Below are 21,311 nucleotides of genomic sequence, written 5' to 3' on the forward strand. Positions count from 1 at the left end.
GTCTGAAATAAGATGTTTTAGGTATTCTTGCCGAAGCTTCAGAGGCCCCATCAGATGGGGCCCCATCTGGTTGTTTGATTTCTTTGTTTTGTCCACCTTTGTCCATCAGCATTTAGAAACATTTTCCTTGCATGGCTCTTACCCTAATGTTTTGGAAGTTTCTTCTGTGCTAAAGGGAGGGGAGTTGGGAGAGATGGGAAGACAAAGGATGAGCTCTAGGAATCCGTATAATCTTTTGTACGTATTATGTTTCAGTCCAATGTGATGTAGAAGCCAAGTTGAGAGGCGCTTGGATCCTCCTCTTGGCCCAAACAGCAGACACACAAATGCTTGCTTCTTTGGGTGTATTTGTTTTCTGTTGTTGCTGTAACAAATTACCACAACTGTAGCAACTCAAAACAACATAAATGTATTATCTCACAGTTCTTTGGGTCAGAAGTGTGGGTTGGCTTGGCTAATTTTTCAGCTCCAGGTTTCGTAAGGCTGAAATCAGGGTGTCAGCTGGCTGGGCTCTTAGCAGGAGGCTCTGGGAAGAATCCTCTTCCAAGCTCATTCAAATGCTGGCAGAATCCAGTTCCTTGTTGCTGTAGAACTGAGGTCCCTCCTCACTTGCTGGCCATCAGCTGGGAGGCACTCTTTGCTCCTAGAGGTCTCTCTCTGGTCCTTGGACGTGGCCCCTACGTCTCAGAGCCAGCAACAGCATGACAAATCCTTCTCACTCTTGAAATCTCTCTGACTTCCTGTTCTGCCAGCGTCTCTTCTGCCTTCCTCCTCCTTTGCATCTCTTGGATTCCAGCCAGAGAAGGTTTGCTGCTCTTAAGAGCTCATGTGATTAGATTGGGCCCACTTGGATAATCCGGGATAATCTTCCTATTTCAAGGTCCTTAAACTTAATTACACCTGCAAAGTCCTTTTTTGCCACGTAATGTAACATAGTCACAGGATCCAGGGATTAGGACAAGGACATCGTTTTTGGGGCCGTAATTCTACCTACTAAAGGTAGTGACGTTTGGTCAATAAAGGTGCTTTCCCATCAACTTATTTCCTTAGGAAAGTAGGCCAGCCAGTACGTTTGTGTTAAACATTAGAGCTTATTGAAATACTAATTCTAAATTTGAAGGAAAAGGATATACATTTATGGAAACGGGTATAGGTTTCTGTTTTGACAAGAGAAGGGACACTCTCTTGATTTCCAGTAATGTCTCAAGTATAATATCATATTTAAGAGAATTGGTTTGAGATCAGACCAAACCTTGTGCAAATTTATAATGCTTGTAAGTCTCATTGTCCTCGTCTGGGAAATGGGCTAATAATTCCTATAGTTACTATGGGCAAGAACCTATGAATAGAAAGTGCTTAGGACATAGTAAGTACTCAGTGAATGTTAGCTAATAATAATAATAGTAATAATAATAATAATAATGATAATAGAATGACCTATTCATGGACTTCTTTATAGGTGGGGAGAAGGTATGGGCAGACCAACTAGAATCGACACTTGGGTTTCCTCCCAGTTTCATATTAGTCTGACATAAGTTATTAGTCTGACATACTTATTCTATTAAACATAAATTAGCAAAATTATTGTTCTAGAAAGGGATTTATACAAGTTTATTTAAAGGAATTTAGCTTAAGACAAATTGTTTGGTTTTAATCATAAAAGCATAGTGGCTGAAACTCACAGCCATCTAGGTCTGGGGTTGGCAAACGAGGGCTTTTGGGCTAAACCTTGCCTGCCGCCTGTGTTTGTATGGCTCATGAGCTAAGAATGATTTTTAGAGATACATTTTTTTTTCTTTTGGTGAGGAAGACTGGCCCTGAGCTAACATCTGTTGCCAATCCTCTTTTGGCATGAGGGAGATTGTTGCTGAGTTAACATCTGTGCCAATCTTCCTCCACTTTGTAATGTGGGATGCTGCTACAGCATGGCTTGACAAGCAGTGTGTAGGTCTGCAGCTGGGTTCTGAACCCTGGGCCACTGAAGCTGAGCGCATGAACTTAACCACTATGCCACCAGGCCGGCTCCTTTAGAGATAATTTGATGATGGGAAGCACTGACTTTGAACCCCAATTAAACAAAATGTTATCCTGCCCCCAAAGAATTCCATTCTTCTCATTAATAGGCCTGTATTATAAAAGGTATTCATTATTATTATATTTTGAATTTTGTCAGTAAAAATTTGTGGAACATTTTCTCTCACTATACAAGTATGTATATAACATCCTTGATTTTGCCTCTTGGCCTGAAAAATGCCTAAGTGTTTATGATATGACTCTTCACAGAAAAAATTTTGCTGAATCTGGATCTAAGTAACCTACCATGCATTTAAAATGGAGTGTAGACTCTTCGTAGCTGGAAGGTCCTCTCAAGATCTCCTAATGCAATACCTTAATTTTATAGCTAAAGCTAAACCCCAGGAAGATAGGCAGCTGTTCCAACACCACCCAGCTAGTTTGTGGTAGTGGCAGAATGAGTCATTTTATTTTTCAGTGCTTAAATCAGCAAACTTCCACCAGAGTCGGCAGATCCTCTGGGTAGCATGGTTGTACTTTATTCATTTCTCTTTACAAGGGCCTCTGTGTTGTCACCAATCCAGAACGTTTTAATGGACAGGTCAGAGGTGATGCAGCATAGAAACTCAGCTGTCCCATGAACCCATTGAACAGGGCCTGGCAAACATAAGCTTGTTGCTGTGTTTCCATCTGCAGGGAGAGCCTTTAGATTCTAGAATTTCTCATTAAAGCTGTTTCAGAAGCACTGGTGCTGCCTTTTTCCGCTAAGTTAGTAACAGTGAATAACCAGGCATGTTAATATATTCTCATTGAACTATGTTCAATTTAGGATGAGATTGTTTATTGAGCAGAGCAATAGTCCTAAACTGAGGTGATAATTTGCCCACGTGCCCCACATCCCCACTGTTCCCTGGTTGTTTGCTAATAAATCCCACCATGTTGTGTTTGTTGCTGCCCTCCTGCCTGGATAATGAGGATCACTTGGTGGTATTTGTTTCTCTTTCTACAGGTGGTTTACAAATCCAACGACGGTCAATGCCTTCTACAGTGCATCCACCAACCAGATCCGTGAGTACTCCGCTTTTGGTTTCCTTGTTAATCTGGTACAAAATGGAAGGAACTTTTCCATGACAGTGGTTAAGGGTAGGGAGCTATTTATTTTCCCCCAACAGTGACCAGGTATGTTGTTCACCAACATCTATCCATATGCCCAATTTTCCTCATTCCCTTCACCTTTTGTTTTTTTTTAAAGCTTTATATCACCATTGAGTAAAAAAAAAAAAAAAATCAACTACAATACATAACACTACAATGAAGTTGGCCGTGAAAAGGAGCAAACTTCCACTTTCCTCTCATAATGATCTTACAGATTTTACCCATATCATTTTGTTTATTTCTAGGATTGATGGGGAAAACAGGCAAGTAACTGGGCAGATTGTAGAACTTGAGGGGGGACTATTCATATATAAGAAAAGTTGGGAAATGTTCTTATTAACTGTAGGATATAAAGTCTTGATTTTCTTTTATTTACATGTTTTGGGTACATGTAATTATAAATGCCATGGTAAGTTTAAAAAATTATTAAAAATCAGATTGACACAAATTAAAAATCAGACAGTATCAAGTGTTGGCACCATGGACACATACTCACTGCTGGTGGAAGTGTAAATCAGTTCACTCATTTTGCAGAGCAATTTGGCAACACCTAGAAAAGCCAAAGATGTGCACGCATATCTGTGACCGTCATTTGTGCTCTGGGCGTGTACCTGGAGCTGTGATTCTCAAAGTGTGGTCCTGGGAGCAACAGCATCATGGCAGAACTTGTTAGAAATGCAGATTTTTGGGCCCCACTTTAGACTTGTTCACAAACCCTGGACGTGGGGCTCAGAAATGTGTTTTATTCAGCCCTCCAGGTAACTCTAACATAGTTTGAAAACCATTGCCCTAGAGAAGTCTCGTGTGAGGAGGCCATGTGACAATGCTCATAGCAGAAACACGAGAATTACCTACATGTCCTTCTGCCAGAAAATGAATCAAATGTGGGCATGTTCGCACAAAGAAATGCCATACAGCAGTGAACAATGAATGACCTAGAGTGACATGTAATAACATGGATGAAGTTCACAAATATTAGGTTGTGTGGGGAAAAACCAACTTGACAGAATATATTAAGTATGATACCAAATAAAGTTGAAAAGCATGCAGAAGAATTTTATATATTGTCTAGAGATACACTTATATGTAGTAAAACTATGACGACATTCATGAGAATGACAAACACCAAGTCAGGTTGGTGGTGACCTGTTGTGGGGAGGGCGGGCTGCTCCTGCTCAAGTCCTTGCTGGTTTCTCAGCCCCTCTGCACCTCTTCTGTTCTTCATCTTCCTTGGTGATAATATCTAATCTCATGGTTTTAAGCACATCTCTATGCTGTTTGTTAAATGCGAGGGATGACGTTTATAAAGATTTGCCACCGTTGACCATGCCCCCACCATCTCCCCACTGGATACCTGTAATAGCTCCTCCCTGGCCTCCCTGCTGCTGTCCTTGTCCCCCTTCAGTCTATTCTGAATATAATATGGCAGCCATTTAAAGATGTTTAACAATCATCTCATGTCCCTCCTTTGCTCAGAACCCATTATCAGCTTCCCATCTCACCCAGAATAAAAGCCAAATTATTTGCGATGGCCCAGAAGCCTCTTATCACACTACCTTTACCTCCCCTCTGTTCCAGCCACACTGGCCTCCTTCCTGTTCCTAAAGTATGAAACACTCTTCCCTCCTGACATTTATACCCTAGGCTCTGTTTGCCATGGAAAACTTCCCCAAGTGATCTGCATGGTTTGTGTTCCCACTTCCTTCAAATCTTTACTTGAATGCCACCTTCTCACTGAGGTGTTCTGCCTGCCTGCTGTAGGTCCTTCATGCTTGCCCTCATCCTGACAGGACACCCTGGTCAGAGAGGACAGCTGGAAGGCTGTAGCTGCCACATCTCCTTAGAGTCGCCCTCATGTGGCCACTTTTGGGAATGGCAGTCTCTGCTGGACTTTGGTCTGAGTAATGAACAGAAGGAAAACCAGCAGATGGTAGTAATTTTTGATTTCTGCATTAATTTATCTAACCAAATCAGTTGTTACATATTTTGATTATTTCTAATGTCACTCCTTACTATAAAATATTCATTATTATCATGAAACTACCATTGCTTTCTTTTTTTCCCCCGGCTTTGTTGAGATATAATTGACAAATAAAAATTGTTTATATTTAAAACGTACACCATAATGTTTTGATATGGCTCCAAGCTGAGAATTAAGATTCACATGTTACATAGGAACTTATGCTATTTGAGACATTAATTATAGCTACTATTTATAATAATATGAATTATAGCAATATTATTTGGAACAACCTATTGGGCAATAGAAAATTCTTTGGATTATCCATTTTAAAAGAAAATGTTTTATTATGTAATATTTGGTACCTGCAAAAGAATATATATATAACATTCTAGAACATATAAAGTTATAAAGTACATAAGAAAACATATGATAAAATAAATATATGCCTATGAACCCACCACCCAACCAACAAGCGGGACCTTCCTGATATTGCATCTGTCTGTGCTCCTCACCATCCCCTTCCTCTTCCTCACCATAGAGGTGACCGCTGTTCTGACTTTTGTGTTTATCATTTTCATGTTTTTAAAAATTTTAAACCGCTTATGTATCCCTAAACAATATATTGTTTATTTTTGCTTATTTTTAGCATAATAAAAATGGTATCATACTGCATGCAATCTTAAGCAACTGTGTTTTTTCAATCAAAATGTTTTTAAGATTCATCCACGTAACATGTAGTAGTAGGTCTTTTCCTTTTCACTGATGTGAAATATTCCATTGCATGACTGTACCCCAGATTACTTATCTGTTCTATAGACCTTATCTGTTGACAGACTTATGTGTTTCCCCTCCAGATTTTTGTTGTTATGAACAGTGTTACTCTGAGTATTCTTGTATATGTCCCCTGAAAAAGTGTTTGTGATATATACTAGGAGTGGAATTACTGGCTTGTAGGGTATGCAAATAGTCAACTTTACCAGATAACACCAAATATTTTCCAAAGTACAGGAGTGTTTTCATCACCTCTTAGCATTAGTAGACTTAATTTTCACCAATGCAGTGAATGTATTAGATCAGCTCTTATGCAAGAAAAGGCATTGAGATAGACTCTTCACTAATGTTTCCACACTCACTTTCCAGTGTCAGTGAATGCTTAGTGCTCCTTTGGGGATTTAAGTATGTCTAATAATAATTCTGCCTCCAGGATTCACCCCTGCTTGCCCTTTTCCTTATCTGGGAAGAGCTGATCCTATCAGAGGTTTACTGAAGAAATAGCCATTTTAGGGTAACCTAGTGGTTTCTTGAAAGCTGATGAGCAGAGGGGGTTTGGAATGAACAATTTGAAGCAGTATTTTAATTAAGAGATTCAAGCTGTTTCTATTTTCCTAATGACCAGTGCTTGCTCTCATTGTAAATTACATTCCCAGGCAAGATGACAGGGAATCCTTTGGGTGACTTTCTTTTCTCTTTCTCCTTTCTGATTTTCTGGACTACAAATTAAGACAGGTGGAGTTTCTTCTTATACATTTCCCCACTGGGTTTCCTGGGACTTCCCCTAGCCCCCAACTGCCTTCTTTTTGCTTCACTGAAGAAGTGAAAAATTGAGGTGATTTTCTAAAATGAACATCTTTATTGATTAGGGGCTGATTCTGACAGCATGTGGCCATCTGTTTAATTGGGTTTCACATCTAAGATGTAACTATACTTAGTAACATGATTTATGAGAATTTCATTCAGTTCCCATTATCATTTTCTGATTTATGCCACTTAAGTCTGCTTCTGCACGCAGTAGAGACTTGTGTAGAAAATAGAAAACCTGTAGGTTTCTTGCAAATCCATGCCTTTGTGTGAAACCCTATGATTTGTGGCCATCTTTCAATGTTAGATTTTTGCAGAGTGGTTATAGCTTCTTATTTTTCTACCCTTGTCAAGCTGGGTAGCAATGTCTTCAGACACAGAGTGTAATGTGAAATAATAATAATTGAAGTCTTCTGTACGAGGAGTTATACTCAGGAGCTGTTGCGGAATTTAATTATATTTGAACTGATAAGCTGGTTAAAGAGGAAAACAAGAGCTGAGGTGATTGGTGCCTAAGCTTGTGCTTCCCTAACTTCGTGATCGCTGCAAAACTGGTCTTCCTGCTTTTAGTAGGGAAACAGTGAGAGCCTCCATGGGAGACCTTGAGTGCTACTCATTTGGTTGTATGACCTCGGTCAAAGTATTTCTCCTTTCTGACCCTTATTGTCCTTGTCTGCCACATGTTGAGATTACCCAGCCCACAGAGTTTTTGGTGAGGATTTAATGAGATGAATTTGAAAAGTGCCAGCACATTGCCAAGGTCAGGGTTTGTATATCTAAAATTGGCATGCCAGTAATCCACAGGATAGCCAATCTGTCAGAAGACAAACAGAATATGAAGATTTGGTCAGGGGGGATATTTTGGATTTTTGCTCTCAAAAGACTTTATAAATTAAAACAATATTTTTGTGTATTAGAAAAAAGACAACCAATTTGGAAAAGTGTTTGGCAGTTTGTTGATATCTCCTATTGCCCAGAAATTTCACTCTTGATAAGATAAATGGATCCTTATGCCCACCAAAAGACCTGTACACCATGTTCATAGCAGCTTTATTCATAACAGCAAAAACCTGGAAAGAGCCTCATGTCCATCAACAGAAGAATAGGTAAATAAATTATGATATATCCCCACAATTGAATATTACACAGCAATGAAAAAGAACAAACTGCCCCATGTTGCAGTATGTGAGAATACCACTGACTTAATGCTTAGTGGAACACTGCATGCTTCCATTCATATAAAGTTCAGGAACAGTCAAATGAATCTAAGTGACAGAAGATAAAATAATGGCTACCTTTGTTGGGGGGGTCGACCAGGAGAGGGGCCACAGGAAACATTATCTTGAGCTGGGAGGTGGTTGCACAGGTGATACATGTGTAAAAACTCATTGTGTTCTACCATTAAAATTTGTGCCTTTACTGTATGTATGTAGTACTTCAACATAAAGAGTAACAACCCCATTACCACCATAAAAGTTTTTGGAACAGCATGTAGCTTGCATAGACATTTTGGGCTTATAGCAGGTTACTTCAGGCCAAACCTCTAGAGGCATAGACCAGGGGTAAGCAAACTTTTTGTTTTTTAAGATTTTATTTTTCCTTTTTCTCCCCAAAGCCCCCCGGTACACAGTTGTATATTTTCAGTTGTGGGTTCTTCTAGTTGTGGCATGTGGGATGCTTCCTCAGCATGGCCTGACGAGTGGTGCCATGTCCGCGCCCAGGATCCGAACCGGCGAAACCCTGGGCCGCTGAACCAAAGCACGTGAACCTAACCACTCGGCCACGGGGCCAGCCCCCAGCAAACTTTTTCTGTAAAAGGCCAGATAGTAAATATTTTTGGCTTTGCAAGCCATATGGTCTCTGTTGCAAATTCTCAACTTTGCCATTGCAGCCATAGACAATTCATAAACAAATGAACATGGCTGTGTTCCAGTAAAACTGTTTACATGGGCTACAGTTTGCCAACCCCTGCTGTAGAGCACTGTGAGAGGATGAGATCCAGCTTCCAAAGTGCTTTGGATCTAATCAGGTGGTGGTACCTGGGGTCTGAGAGTGGTAGAGTGAACAGCTCACATTTGGTTTTCCTTTTTACTAACATGGACTATCTTTAGAATAAAATTAATTTCATATATTTAGTATAAATGTGTATCAGCAAAATGTCTCATTTCAATATTAGTTTTTATCTTCATACATTTCAAATCATGTTAAGAAATTATTTTAAGAAAGTAGAACCTTGGCTTGAAAACAAGCAAGGCCTAAGGGCTAAAAACCAATGATTTTATTATTTTTGCTGTTCTGCACAAGGGATTTGGCTGCCCCAGTTTAATCGTGGATATTCTGCTAAAGATAAGCCTTTGTCCAGAGGCTGTGCTTATGCTGGCATCAAACTATAGAATTAATCTTGAAATCAAACATAGATTTGTTTTGCTGTTAAGGAAATAATTGTTTCAAACTGGGAGAATTTCTCATACTTCATTGACTCTGCCTAAAACCATAAAGTGGAAGCCAGGTTAGTGAATACTCACTTACCTGCAGCCTCTACTGGAACTTAATGAAATGAAGTCCCTGAATCCACTTGATGCTCTGTTTGGGGACAATTTGGAAATAGTCTTCCATAGTTTTGGAGCTAGAGGGAGGAAACTTGAGTGGCCACTAATCTAAACTTCTAATTATCTAGAAGAGATCCTGACACTCAGAGTGATTCTTAGTAACTTTTTCCATTTATTCACTTAATATTTAGAGAGCCCTCCATGATTCTCACTTCCTGTATAGTCTCCTCTCACACTGAATAAGGCTGATCTCTGTAACCAATAGGATACTGTGGAAATGAACGGGGTGTGACTTTTGAGGCTAGATCATAAGAGGCATTGTGGCTTCTGCCTTGCTCTCTTGGATTGATCACTCTGGGGGAAGCCAGCAGCCATGTCATGAGGGCACTCAAGAAGCTGGTGGAGAGGTCTGCATGTGAAGAACCTGAGGTTTCCTGCCCATAACCAGCACCATGTGAGTGTGCCATCTTGGAAGCAGATCCTCCCGTCCAGCCAAGCCTGAAGATGACTGCAGCCCAGGCTGACGTCTTGACAGCAACCTCATGAGTGACCCTAAAACGGACCACCCAAATAAGCTATTTCTGAATTCTTGGACAGGAGAAACTGAGATAGTAAATGTTTATTGTTTTGAACCACTGTGTTTTGGGGTACTTTGTTACATACACAGCAAGAGCTAGCTAATATAGACATTACAGTCTGCCAGGTACTGAGTTCACTGCTGGGGTATATGATATGGTATGGTATAGTGGTTAAGAGTGTGGGCTTTGATTTTGAATCCTGGCTTGGCCACTAATAACTTGTAACCTTAACATCTTATTTGACGTCTTAAAGTTACTTAACATCTTTAAGCCTCAGTTTAATTATCTGTAAAATAGAGATAATAGTAGTGACTATCCTATAGGATTGTCATGAAGATTAAAGGAGGTAATGTATATAAAATGCTTGAAAGAGAGACTGGTTTGTAGTAGGTACTTAATAAATCTTAGCTATTAAGAGTCTTTTTGGGGCTGGCCCCGTGGCTGAGTAGTTAAGTTCTCGCATTCGGCTTCTGGGGCCCAGGGTTTTGCTGGTTCAGATCCTGGGTGAGGACATGGCACCACTCATCAGGCCATGATGAGGCGGCGTCGGACATGCCACAACTAGAAGGACCCACAACTAAAATACACAACTATGTACTGGGGGGATTTGGGGAGAAGAAGGGAAAATGTTTTTAAAAAAAGTCTTTTCTTTTGAAGAGTTGAGAGAGACAGACTTGTTACCAGTCATTTGTAAGACATCATGATTAGTGTGTGGCAGAACGGTGTGCAGTGCATCCTGGGAGCCACAGAGGAGGGGTGATTAATCTGGGGGAGTCAAGATTGGCTTCACAGTGAAAGTGACGTTTGAAAGGAAAAAGAAATTCTCCAGGCAAAGAAGGTAGGTTGAGACATGCAGGAGGAAGGATTGGCTGGTACAAAGGCAACAGACAAAGCAGAGCATGGTGCAGGAATGGCTGATGATATGGTCACAAATGCTGGGGCAGAGGCTGCATATGGTGGAGGGGGAGAAGGAGTGATGGGAGATGACATGTGGAAGAAGGAGATGAGGGCCTTGTAAGCCATACTGAGGAACAGGCCATAAGGAGCTAGTATAGTTTTCTTTGGGAGGCAAGAAACTTAAATTTTGCTTCCTTGGTCTTAGTCTTAAAGATCATGGCTTGGGGAGGAGGAATATTGAGGTCACTTAGAACAGTTAGGAGTTGGCAGATGGTTCAAGAGAAGGATAGGGAGGGTCTAAACCTAGGCAGTGACACTGGTGAGGGAGAGTAGGGGATGGTTCTTAAATAACTGTGTAGTGATAATACAGGTAGCAGTTTCCCAACTTTTCCATTGATGCTTTGAAAGACTCCCGTTAAATGGAGATTGCAGTTGTTCTGTGCAGCTACTCTTCACCAAGAACCATTAATGTGCCAAGCATCGCGCTGGGTGCTTTAACATATGTTATCTCTAATCTTCACAGTAGTTCTATAAGCTTGGCATTGTAGGCCCATTTTATAGACAAGGAAACTGAAGCTCGGAGAGGCTAAGTCACTTGCCAAAGACCACATGACTAGTAAACTGCAGGGCTGGGAGTATAACCCAGCTTCTCTGATTGCATGCTCTTAATCTTCACCCTATACTGTTCGATACTGAATAAGAAATGTGAGAATTCCATGAAATGATACATGTGAACACACTCTGAAAAGGTTAAGAGCATGATATAAATGTATGTTAGAGTAACCATTACTATGTCATGCCCTCACCTATGTGGTGGAGGATTGTTTCTGTTTGGTATGGAAACAAGCTATAGGATGTGGGGACAGCCAGGAGGTGAGGGTCACAAGGTCAGATGATCCCCAGGTTGTGCTGATTCCACATCCCAAAAGGCTGTCGTGTTGAGCAGCAGTTCATTATTGCCGCCTCGAAGAGCGCTGTTCTCTGCGAGCCCTTTGGCTGTGCCGGTGATCCCCTTGCATCCTTGGATTAGGGTAGAGTGGAGGGGGGTTATTTGAGAGATGCCATATTTAGATGTACTCTCTAAAAAGATTTTACTTCACAAAATTTACTATGAGATTTAAAAAGTTTTAAGTGAGCTGAAGTTATGAACAAACTACTAATAGTTTGCAAAATTGCCAGATGATGCACTTAGCAAGGTTCTGGGACACCTGCTACAACTATTTTAAGATGTTCTTGTCCTGGTCTAGTCCAGGACTCTGGAGGTCCTAATACAGCACCCCCCCCCCCCCGCCCATCTCTGTTGCCTGACCAGAAAGGCAGCTAAGAATGACATTCTGATTAGTGCCACTGGAAGACAAAGGTGCCCTCAACTGGAATGCCCTGCAGTGGCATTCCTGTTACTGTGGTGAGTCCCAGGACCAATGCCTGGAGGGACACATTTGCCACCTGCAGGGCACTTCTGAAAACACACTTGTAGGACAGGATAAATGCTGTTTCCAGACATAGAGGACTGGGCACGTTTGCTGCAGGGCTGGTAGCATGAAAGCACAGAATGATTATTAGGGTCAATCTGATCAAAGAGCTGGGGTGTGAGTGGGACAGTCACAAGGAGTGACCTGGATGTGAGCCAGAGTGAGGAAAGCGCCGGGAAGCTGGGAAAGAGCCATGGTGATGGGAGACAGGAAGTCAGGGAGCAATCTCACTAATTTATCTTGATGGTCACAATCTCACTGGTTCTCCCTTGAAAAAATCAATTGTCTTTGACCCTTATTACAAAGTAGTTCATATTTATTGTAGGAACTCTGGAAAATTTTTAGATAAGCTAAAAAACTTAAGTTAATATCATCATTTAAAAATAGACATGATTAATAATTTTGTTGACTACTCTTCAAACTTATGTTTGTCTACACATATTTTAATATAGAAATTAAATATGACTCATCCAATAATTCTTTTTTCCCCACTGAACATTGTAACGTTAATATTTTTTCCATTATTACATATTCTAAGTCATCATGCATAAATTCCACAAAATAAAAGCACCTTAATTTCTTTAATTTCCTACCAATAGACATTCAGGCTGTTTCACTATTGTAGGAAAAAAACCCTCTGTGATAAGTTTTCTGGCCAAGTTTTTGTATAAATCTGAGACTATTTCTTTAGGGTAAATTCCTAGATGTGGAGGAATTGCTGAGTCAAATGGTATGCCCAATTTAAGGGTGTAAAAATACATCTTACTTGACTTGAGAAAAGTGGTACCAATTTATATTTCCACTAACAATAGATGAGATGGTTTTCTTTTTACCAAGTTACGCATTGTAAAGATGCTTTTGGAGGAGAAGAATAAAGAGACTCAGGGTTTTTTGGTCTAATTGATATGGGGGAAAATATTAGTCACATTTTCATTCTTGAGACCATGTCTCATGTCCAGATATGGATCAGTGAACCTACACAAGCATTTATTGAGCATCTACTGTATTCCCAGGCCTGGGCTGAACATCACTGCCTCTGGTGTCAGTTTTGAATACCTAGGACAGCAGCTGTGTGTATGAAAGGACCTGTTGGAATATGAGTAGAATATGAGATACTGAGCTTCAGAATGGGAGGAAATTTGTGTTTTCCCTGCCAGATGTTGAACTATAGCAGTGGTTCTCTCAAAGTGTGGTCCCTGGATCATCAGCGTGACTTGTGATAAATGGGCATCACTTGGTCCCATCCCTGACCTACTGAATCAGAAACTCTGGAGGTGGGCCAAGCAGTTTATGTTGTAACAAGATTTTAACCATCAAACCTCTGCTAGATACTGAAGTTTGAGGACCACTGAGCTATAAAAATAAGCAAATGCAAAAGAGGTCAAACTTGGTTCGGTAAAGGTAGGGGGGCCAATTCATCCTGGTTTGCCTGGGACTGTCCCAATTTTAGCACTGGAAGTTCTGAATCCCAGGAGCTCCTTCAGTCCTGGGCAAACAGGGATGGTTGGTCACCCTGGTAAAGAAGAGAAGGTTCTCTTTGTTGTAGTCTAAAGGTAATTATGGCAGAAAAATTACAGAAGGGCCAGAAGAGAAGGTTTCAAGATGGAGGGCAGATTTTAGAAGCTGCTTTCTGCTTGTCAGTTCTAGGCTGATAGGTACAGTGGCAGGAGGTTACCTGCAGGAAGCCAACAGATGGCTAAGGCATCTTGCTGAATCCCTTGACATGAGTCACAGCTGTTAGAACTTGATACTTTCTGGAAAGGAGAAGGTTGGCATTCACCAAACTACTGCAAGATGCCAAATTGAAAAAAAAAGCCACTATTAATCTTAGTAGTGATGACAATGAAATCTCTTTACAGCAAAAAACATAACCAGAAGTGCTTTGTAATTGCAGCAATTTCCATATCCCAACTGATGGCCCCCTAGATTCTAGAAGAGTGGTATCTGGCTTATCTAATCCTGAATAAGATGTAACACTCATTCTCTCTTAGAGTGAGCATTCATCCTGGATTTTCCAAGGCAGTTACACTTAAAACTCTTTTTGTCCTTTCGCACAATCATAATTTATAAGCTATGTAAAGTTTTCAGTTATAAAAGTATAGTCTGAAAAATTATAATAAAAACATCTAATCCTATGTTATAAGCATAGTGTTGAGGAGTGGTGAAGAGAGGAGAATGAGACGAGAGGGCTGACTTATAGACATCAGTTAAGTTGAATATAAGCAGTTCCTTATTTTTGCTAAACCAAGAGTTCTGAACATGTTTGTACATTAGAATCACCTGGGGAGCTTTTAAAACATACTGATGTTCAGGGCTCCATCCCAGAGACTGTGGCCTCATAGTGCTGGGGCAGGGGCTTGGACATGGGTATATTTTGAAAAAGCTCCCCAGGGATTCTAATGTGCAGTTGGAGTTGAGAATCCTTATCCTGACCTAAACCAATGGGTCTCACCTAGAGACCACCAGAATAACCTGGAGGGCCTGTTGAAAACTCTGGACGCCATCCCTAGAGTTCCTGATTCAGTAGGTCTGGAGTGGGGGCCCGATAATTGACATCTCTAACAAGTGCCCAGGTGATGCTGATGCTGCTGGAATGGGGACCACGGTTTGGGAACCACTGTCCTAAACCATTCCTACCTCAAACCCCAAGTGATCTTACAAACCATATCTTTTACCCATTAGTGTAGACGTGTGTATAGATAACCGCTCTCCCAAAACACCTCTATGCTTCTACTCCCTCCCATGTATCCATGTATCCTCCCATGTATTTCTTTTCCCTACTGAGTTTAAAACGTATTTCAATTAAAAAATATACTTCAGAGAGCTTTGATATGAGTTCACCTTCCTCTTTAGATCTTGCAAAATAGGAATTTTTTTCCTGGTTAAATCCTTTCTGTCACTGGATTGTGGGTTCTTGAGGATGTTTGTATGTTAAAAGCTTACCCATGTTGCTTGGAACATCATAGGTCCTCAGTAAATGTTAATGGTCAATGATTATGTATAGAAATTGCATCATCATAACCAAACCCAACTATTCCCAGTAGTTTTTGTAGTTGGATTTAAATATACTAACATCTCCAAAATTAGGGTTATAAAATGCGTTCACTTAGTGAACTATAGAGCTAGGAGCTATTGCGCAAGTCAAGTAAAATAATGAAATAGGTCAGAAGTAACTGCAAGTGAATCTCACCAAGAAGTATAATAATGTTGCTGATATAATGTATGTTGATACATCAGCAATAAACTCTGAAATGTGGATTGATACATGGATTAGTTCAGTTATATAAACATACACTTAGGCTTTTGAAAATAACTGTCATAACATGTACTAGAATAAAGTCACATTCATACATCAATAAATAAATGCAAAAGACCAAACATCCTGTTATTTGGTAGAGCTAATAATATAATACAATGTATTAATATAATCAGCTCCTTAGCAAAACTTCGCAAATGCCCATAGTGAAAGAAAACAGACAGATACATGCTTAATGGAAAACTCAAGTATATGTCTGGAGAAAGCAGCCACAGCAAATATGGAAATGGATTTAATCAAACAATTGAGTGTGTACTTTGGTCCACACATTCTAAAACCTATTGGATTCTTTAGAATTTTCCCCTCTGTCATTTTTTGCACTGAACTTATGTTTTCATTTGCCCCTGGCTGTGCCACTTCTGCCCCAGAGGCTGCTGGAGCGATCCTAGCCGAACAAATTCAGTAATGCTAATTCTTTCAAAAGAGTCAAATGAAAGATTCAATTTAAGAATGAACTCCACCCAAATTCAGATGAGTTTGAGTCACCTTGCATCATATTAGTAAATTTACAAAAGTTTTCTATAGAGAAAGTGAAGAAGCAGGTGCTCTGGGTTTTGAAGTCCAGCAGTGAAAGTTGGAGGCCTCCCATTTTGTTAAATCTGACCAAATGTGGAAACAACAGGAAAAGATGGTGAGTCTGACTACATTTGTCTTAAAATAATCACCATTTCTAAGTGTCAATATAAAAACACATACACATAAACTTCCAAATAACATAAAACTTTGGAAGGTAATGCTTTCAAAATATTTGCTGTGTGATGACGTTAAAGAATCAAACACTTGTGGATATGGAACTTAAAATTAATGTGACAGTTTCATGAAGCATACAAAAATGTAGGGAGAAGAGATTATATTTGTTCAGTATCGTTAGGGCCAAAGGACTCTGATCCAAATCAGTGTTTTGTCTGATTTTCTCTTTTCAGCATGTACCACCAACATAAAAAGGGAGATTGTCCTATTTTTATTCCTTGGAGGTAGGGCGGACTAAGAGGACACGGGTGATGGAACTTGCATGGAGCTGGGCAGGCCTGTTCATCTTGTTAATATCTGCATTCTCATTGAAAGTTTATTGGGAAAAAATGTGCTGACCTCAAAACTACACTAGTTCTTCCATGAATGCAAGAGAATGGAACTAACAGAATCTCTAATCTAGAAGGAAAATGCAAACCAGAATTGGAATAATGAAACGTATCCTCGTTCTGGTATTGAATATGGAAACTTCAGGATGTAGCACATTGGTAGTACTGACAGTATCATGTAATGTTTCAGACTTTGGCCAACAAGATGTACTCATAATTACAGGTAATGCTTAGCCCCAGTCACCCCTTTGAGTTTCACAAGGTGCAGATTCCATTCACTCAACAAATATTTATTGAGTGCTTGCCATGTGCCAGGTATTGTTCTAGCTCTGGAGCTATCACGGTGAAAGAATACCAAAAATAAATAAAAATCTATTTTGTTATGGAGCTTGCATTCTAGGTGAGGAAAGACAGACAGTAATTTATACAGAATAAGTAGAATGTAGAGTATCATAGATGGTGGTTTTATGGAGAGATGTAAAGCAAGAAAGGGGGGTAGGATAACACCTCTCTGCTTTAAAAATCACAGGGAATGCCTTAACGAGAAGGTTACATTCGAGCAAATATCTGAAGCAAGCAATGCAGACAGTAGTAGAAAGAAGAGAGAGGGGTGGGAAGAAAGGGGAATTATTAATTTTTTTCATGTTTCTCCATGAAACATGTGTCTTCATACAATGTGAATTTGCTATTTATGAATATATATGTTTGTGTTCTTAGGTCTGAGCTGTGGGGTAATGGGCTAATTTTGTTTTATTCTCCAGATTTGTCTATACTAAAAAACCTAATTAATGTGATATTACAGTAATAAAATGGATACTGAAACCCAGACACATCAAGGCATTTAACTTTTCCTGGAAAGCTGTAGCTGTAGTCAGGATATAACTTTATGACTATAAAGGTCAAATAGTTGACCCTGCCTGGGTTAATTGCCCACCGAATGTGATCAGTTCTTTGACAACTGTCTCCTAAACAAAAGCACTCTATGTGTTTTATGGTCAGCATTTTGCTAAGGCTCCAACTAGGTTAGTCAGTATTCACTGATAGGGGAGTTGTGAGAAACTCTAGTAAAAACAAAAGGTTGACCCAAGTAGAAAACCAAAAGCAGGCCTTAGTGGTTTTCCCAGGTGAAGATTTGAAAAGGAGAAATTTTTACTAGGAAATAATGAGGTTATTACAACATAAAGATACCAGTATTTTCTTTTGTCAGATTTTTAGTCTTTGGAATTATATAACCACAATCTGTATTTTTGCTTGAAATAGGAATGAAATTTGCTAGTGTTGACAAGTGCAAGAGCAAAATACTACCATGTGAGCTTAGTTAACTGTAAACTGTTTTTGGATAACCTTTAGAAGAATTTTCTATAATATACACACATTTATTTCTTTAAGAGTTAATTTTAATTACACAAGTTGATTACCTTTGACTAATCAAAATTTAAAACATTACATTTATGCCCAAAGCCCCTTTAACAACCCACCCCCATCCCAATTATCTGCAACAGATAACCACTGTGATCAGTTTGATAGGTATTTTGCAGACCTTTTTTGTGTATTTACATACATATACTCACACTGATAGGATAGTTATTTAAAAAATAGAAATGATATTTATATGTCTGTATCTGTGCCTTGCTTTGTTCCAACAACATGTCTTGGAGATTTTTCCATGCTAGAATATTAAGACCTACCTCTTTTCATTTGCTGTATAGCAGTCCATGATATGGTTATACCATAATTAAGTCATTCCCATCCTGTTGGACGTTTAGTTTGTTGCACACTTTTCTCAATTACAGCAATGCAGCAATGAACATATTTAGTCATGACTCTACAGAGCACACAAGCCAGTGAGTGGGCAGTGGTTCTTCGACCAGCAGCATCAGTGTCACAGGGAACTTGTTAGAGATACACATTCTTAGCCCCCTCTCCAGACTCACTGACTCAGAAGCTCTGAAGGTGGAGCCCAACAATCTGTACTTCAGTAAGCCCTCCAGGTGATTCTGATGCCTGATAAAATTTGAGAACCACTGGCAGGAATATATGTATGTACATATATACGTAGATGCATTTGTGTACATATACAGTCAGTTCTGCTATAGCACGGTATCTATGTTCCTAGACATCACTGCACTATGCAAAATTGTGCTGTAAAAGCCATAGGGCTTATGGGCAAAATGAAATTAGGGACATAACAATCAAAAACTTTATTGGTGACACATGAAAACAAAAGCTAGGAGCCTCATAAAAATGATAGTACAGTTTTGTTGTTGTTGTTGTTAGTGCCTTCCAGTAGATTCTATCTCCTGGAGACCCTGTGTACAGCAGAGCAGAGCCCTGCCCGGTCTTTTTGCGCCACCCTCTACCTTTCTGGCACTGTATCAGACAATGCTCTGCTGCTATTTATAGGGTTTTCACGGCCAGTTCTTTCGCGAGTGAGTGACCAGGTCCTTCTTCCTAGTCTGTCTTAGTCTGGAAGCTCCGCTAAAATCTGTCCACCATGGTGACCCTGCTGGTATTTGAAATACCGGTGGCGTAGCTTTCAGTGTCACAGCAACATGTAGTCACCACAGTATGACAACCAACAGACAGGTGGTGTGGTTCCTTGACTGGAAAACGAACCTGGGCCTCGATGTTGAGAGCACCGAATCTTAACCACTAGACCACCAGGGCTGGCAGCGCAGTTTTACACGTGTTAAATAGATAAATACATAAATGACGCAGTAAATATGGTGCTTTCCCTTGACAAGACCTGAATTTGGCTTGTGGAAGTGGGTGTTGGAGAGCTTGCAGCTTGTGAGTTATAGTGTAGCGGTAGACGGTGGGTTATCTGAAATTGGGAGGAAGATTTTAACACCAGATGTGGGTGGATGTGGCTTCTGACACATGCGGTGAACTGAGGTAGCTGGTTCATGTTGGGATGTGTGCATTTTGTGTATTCCTATGCGGCCTCAGTACATTTGGGTGAGTTTTTCTGCTTTCATTTAACATTTCTCATGGACAAAATTGCACATAAGCAAACGTGAAATTGGAGTTATGCCCCCGTTTTTCCCCTAATATGTTCAATCACGTTGGAACAAATTTGCCTTTGCAATGGTAAATGTTATAGCAGAACTGACAGTATATACCTATACATACATTTACACATATGTCACCCATAAAAGGACCCCATACAGGACTGAATGCTGTTTTTTCACTTAGTTTCTTTTCTTCACTTAATATCTCTTGGAGCTTTTTCCATATCAGCATGTAGTTACTCATTTTTAAAATGGCATTTAAACCATTAAGAGATGACTAAATTGCTCTTCAAACTGCTTGCAACAATTTACATTCCTACCAGTGTGCTTCCTGGCCAGTATTACCTATTATCAAATTTATTAATTTTTGTCAATCTAATAGTTTCTCTTTCCTCCCTCTCCCTCCTTTCCTATCGCTCATATGTGTGTGTGTCTGTATGTATGTAAATGTGTACATATATACACACACACATTTACTCTGTGAGGAATGCCTCCCGTAAATATACTGATAAAAAAGGATCTTTAAAGATGTGAAACAAGTGGTGAGGCAGTGCTGAAATGGGGGAAAAAAGAAAGAAAATGGATACGCAAGAAAATGTAAGAAAAGCCTGTTGAAAAGGGAAAGAGAAAGAATTCCATTTCCATTTATTTTTTACTTCTACCTTTGCTAAATACAACTTATCCACTTTATGAGATAAGATATTGAGTTCGCCCTGTTGGGATTCCATCTATCACTCTTGCCAGTTGACGTCTCCAAAAATGCAGCTTAAACTGTTAATCCATTCACTTTAGCAGAATAGTCCTGAGGGCATCAGATTCTGCTGTTGATCAGTGTTGGGTTCCATGGCCCTGACAAGTTGAGCAGATACAGCTGATCAGAGGAGTGTGCTGTCTGAGGCCTCTCATTGCAACAGCAGCAGAAATGAGGCTCATGCAGGTGTCAGATGTTTTCTGTAAAGAGGTTGGCAGTGGACACAAATGCTTCCAGCTGGGCACATTACCAAGCAGGAAAGCCATAATGATTTAATAATTAAATCACATTGGTTTATGATCATTGTTCTTAGTAGGGAATATCATTGCTTTTTGATGATATATTGTGTGAGATGGAATTTTCATGTAAACACTGTTATTTGCGTATATATATAATATATTTACATATATGTATCTCCAAGTCAGAATGACTTACTAAAAGTAATCATCAAAAAAGAGGATGGAATATTGATGTAAAGATGCCAAAGATATCAGAAAATGTAGAAATCATGAAGTTAATATGGCGTTACCCTTGAAAGTCAGATGCATTGTCCTTTATGTGAAAGCAGCAGGAAGAAAGAGAACTACTAGCTGGATCCATTGCTGTTTTGCAATTAGGATTTTGCACCTCGAATTCTCAAGCTATGACATTATTAAGAAAATAGAAGGAATATGTATACTAGTTATATAGAATTAACATTTCACTTCTAAATTAAGAACTTGCTTCCCTACCCTCACTTCGCCTCATAGTGCCTTGTCATGGAGGGGAGGTAGAATGTTGAGAGGGCGAGAGGGAAGAGAAAACATTTTAACTCATAAAAGAGCTTGCAGTCTCAAGGGGCCCTGAGCAGTGGCTCTGGAGCAGGCAAGGACACTGCAGAAGGCATCTCTCTCTCTCTGTCTCTCTTTTGTTACTGTGCTTTGCCTTCCCAGCTTGATAACTTGTTAAG

The 21,311-nt window shown here is 39.8% G+C and overlaps 1 protein-coding gene across 3 annotated transcripts in view; it reads left to right on the forward strand.

Moving 5' to 3' along the window:
* PHEX (phosphate regulating endopeptidase X-linked) overlaps positions 1-21,311 on the forward strand; it is a 195,107-nt gene that overhangs the window by 147,638 nt on the left and 26,158 nt on the right. For all 3 annotated transcript variants that reach the window (XM_001493470.7, XM_070256769.1, XM_023633503.2), the window contains one exon: positions 3,023-3,081. In XM_001493470.7, coding sequence (XP_001493520.1) covers positions 3,023-3,081 — 59 coding nt within the window. The remainder of the gene's footprint in view (positions 1-3,022; positions 3,082-21,311) is intronic.

The sequence above is a fragment of the Equus caballus genome, chromosome X (assembly GCF_041296265.1).
Source record: "Equus caballus isolate H_3958 breed thoroughbred chromosome X, TB-T2T, whole genome shotgun sequence".
NCBI classification, from domain to species: domain Eukaryota; kingdom Metazoa; phylum Chordata; class Mammalia; order Perissodactyla; family Equidae; genus Equus; species Equus caballus.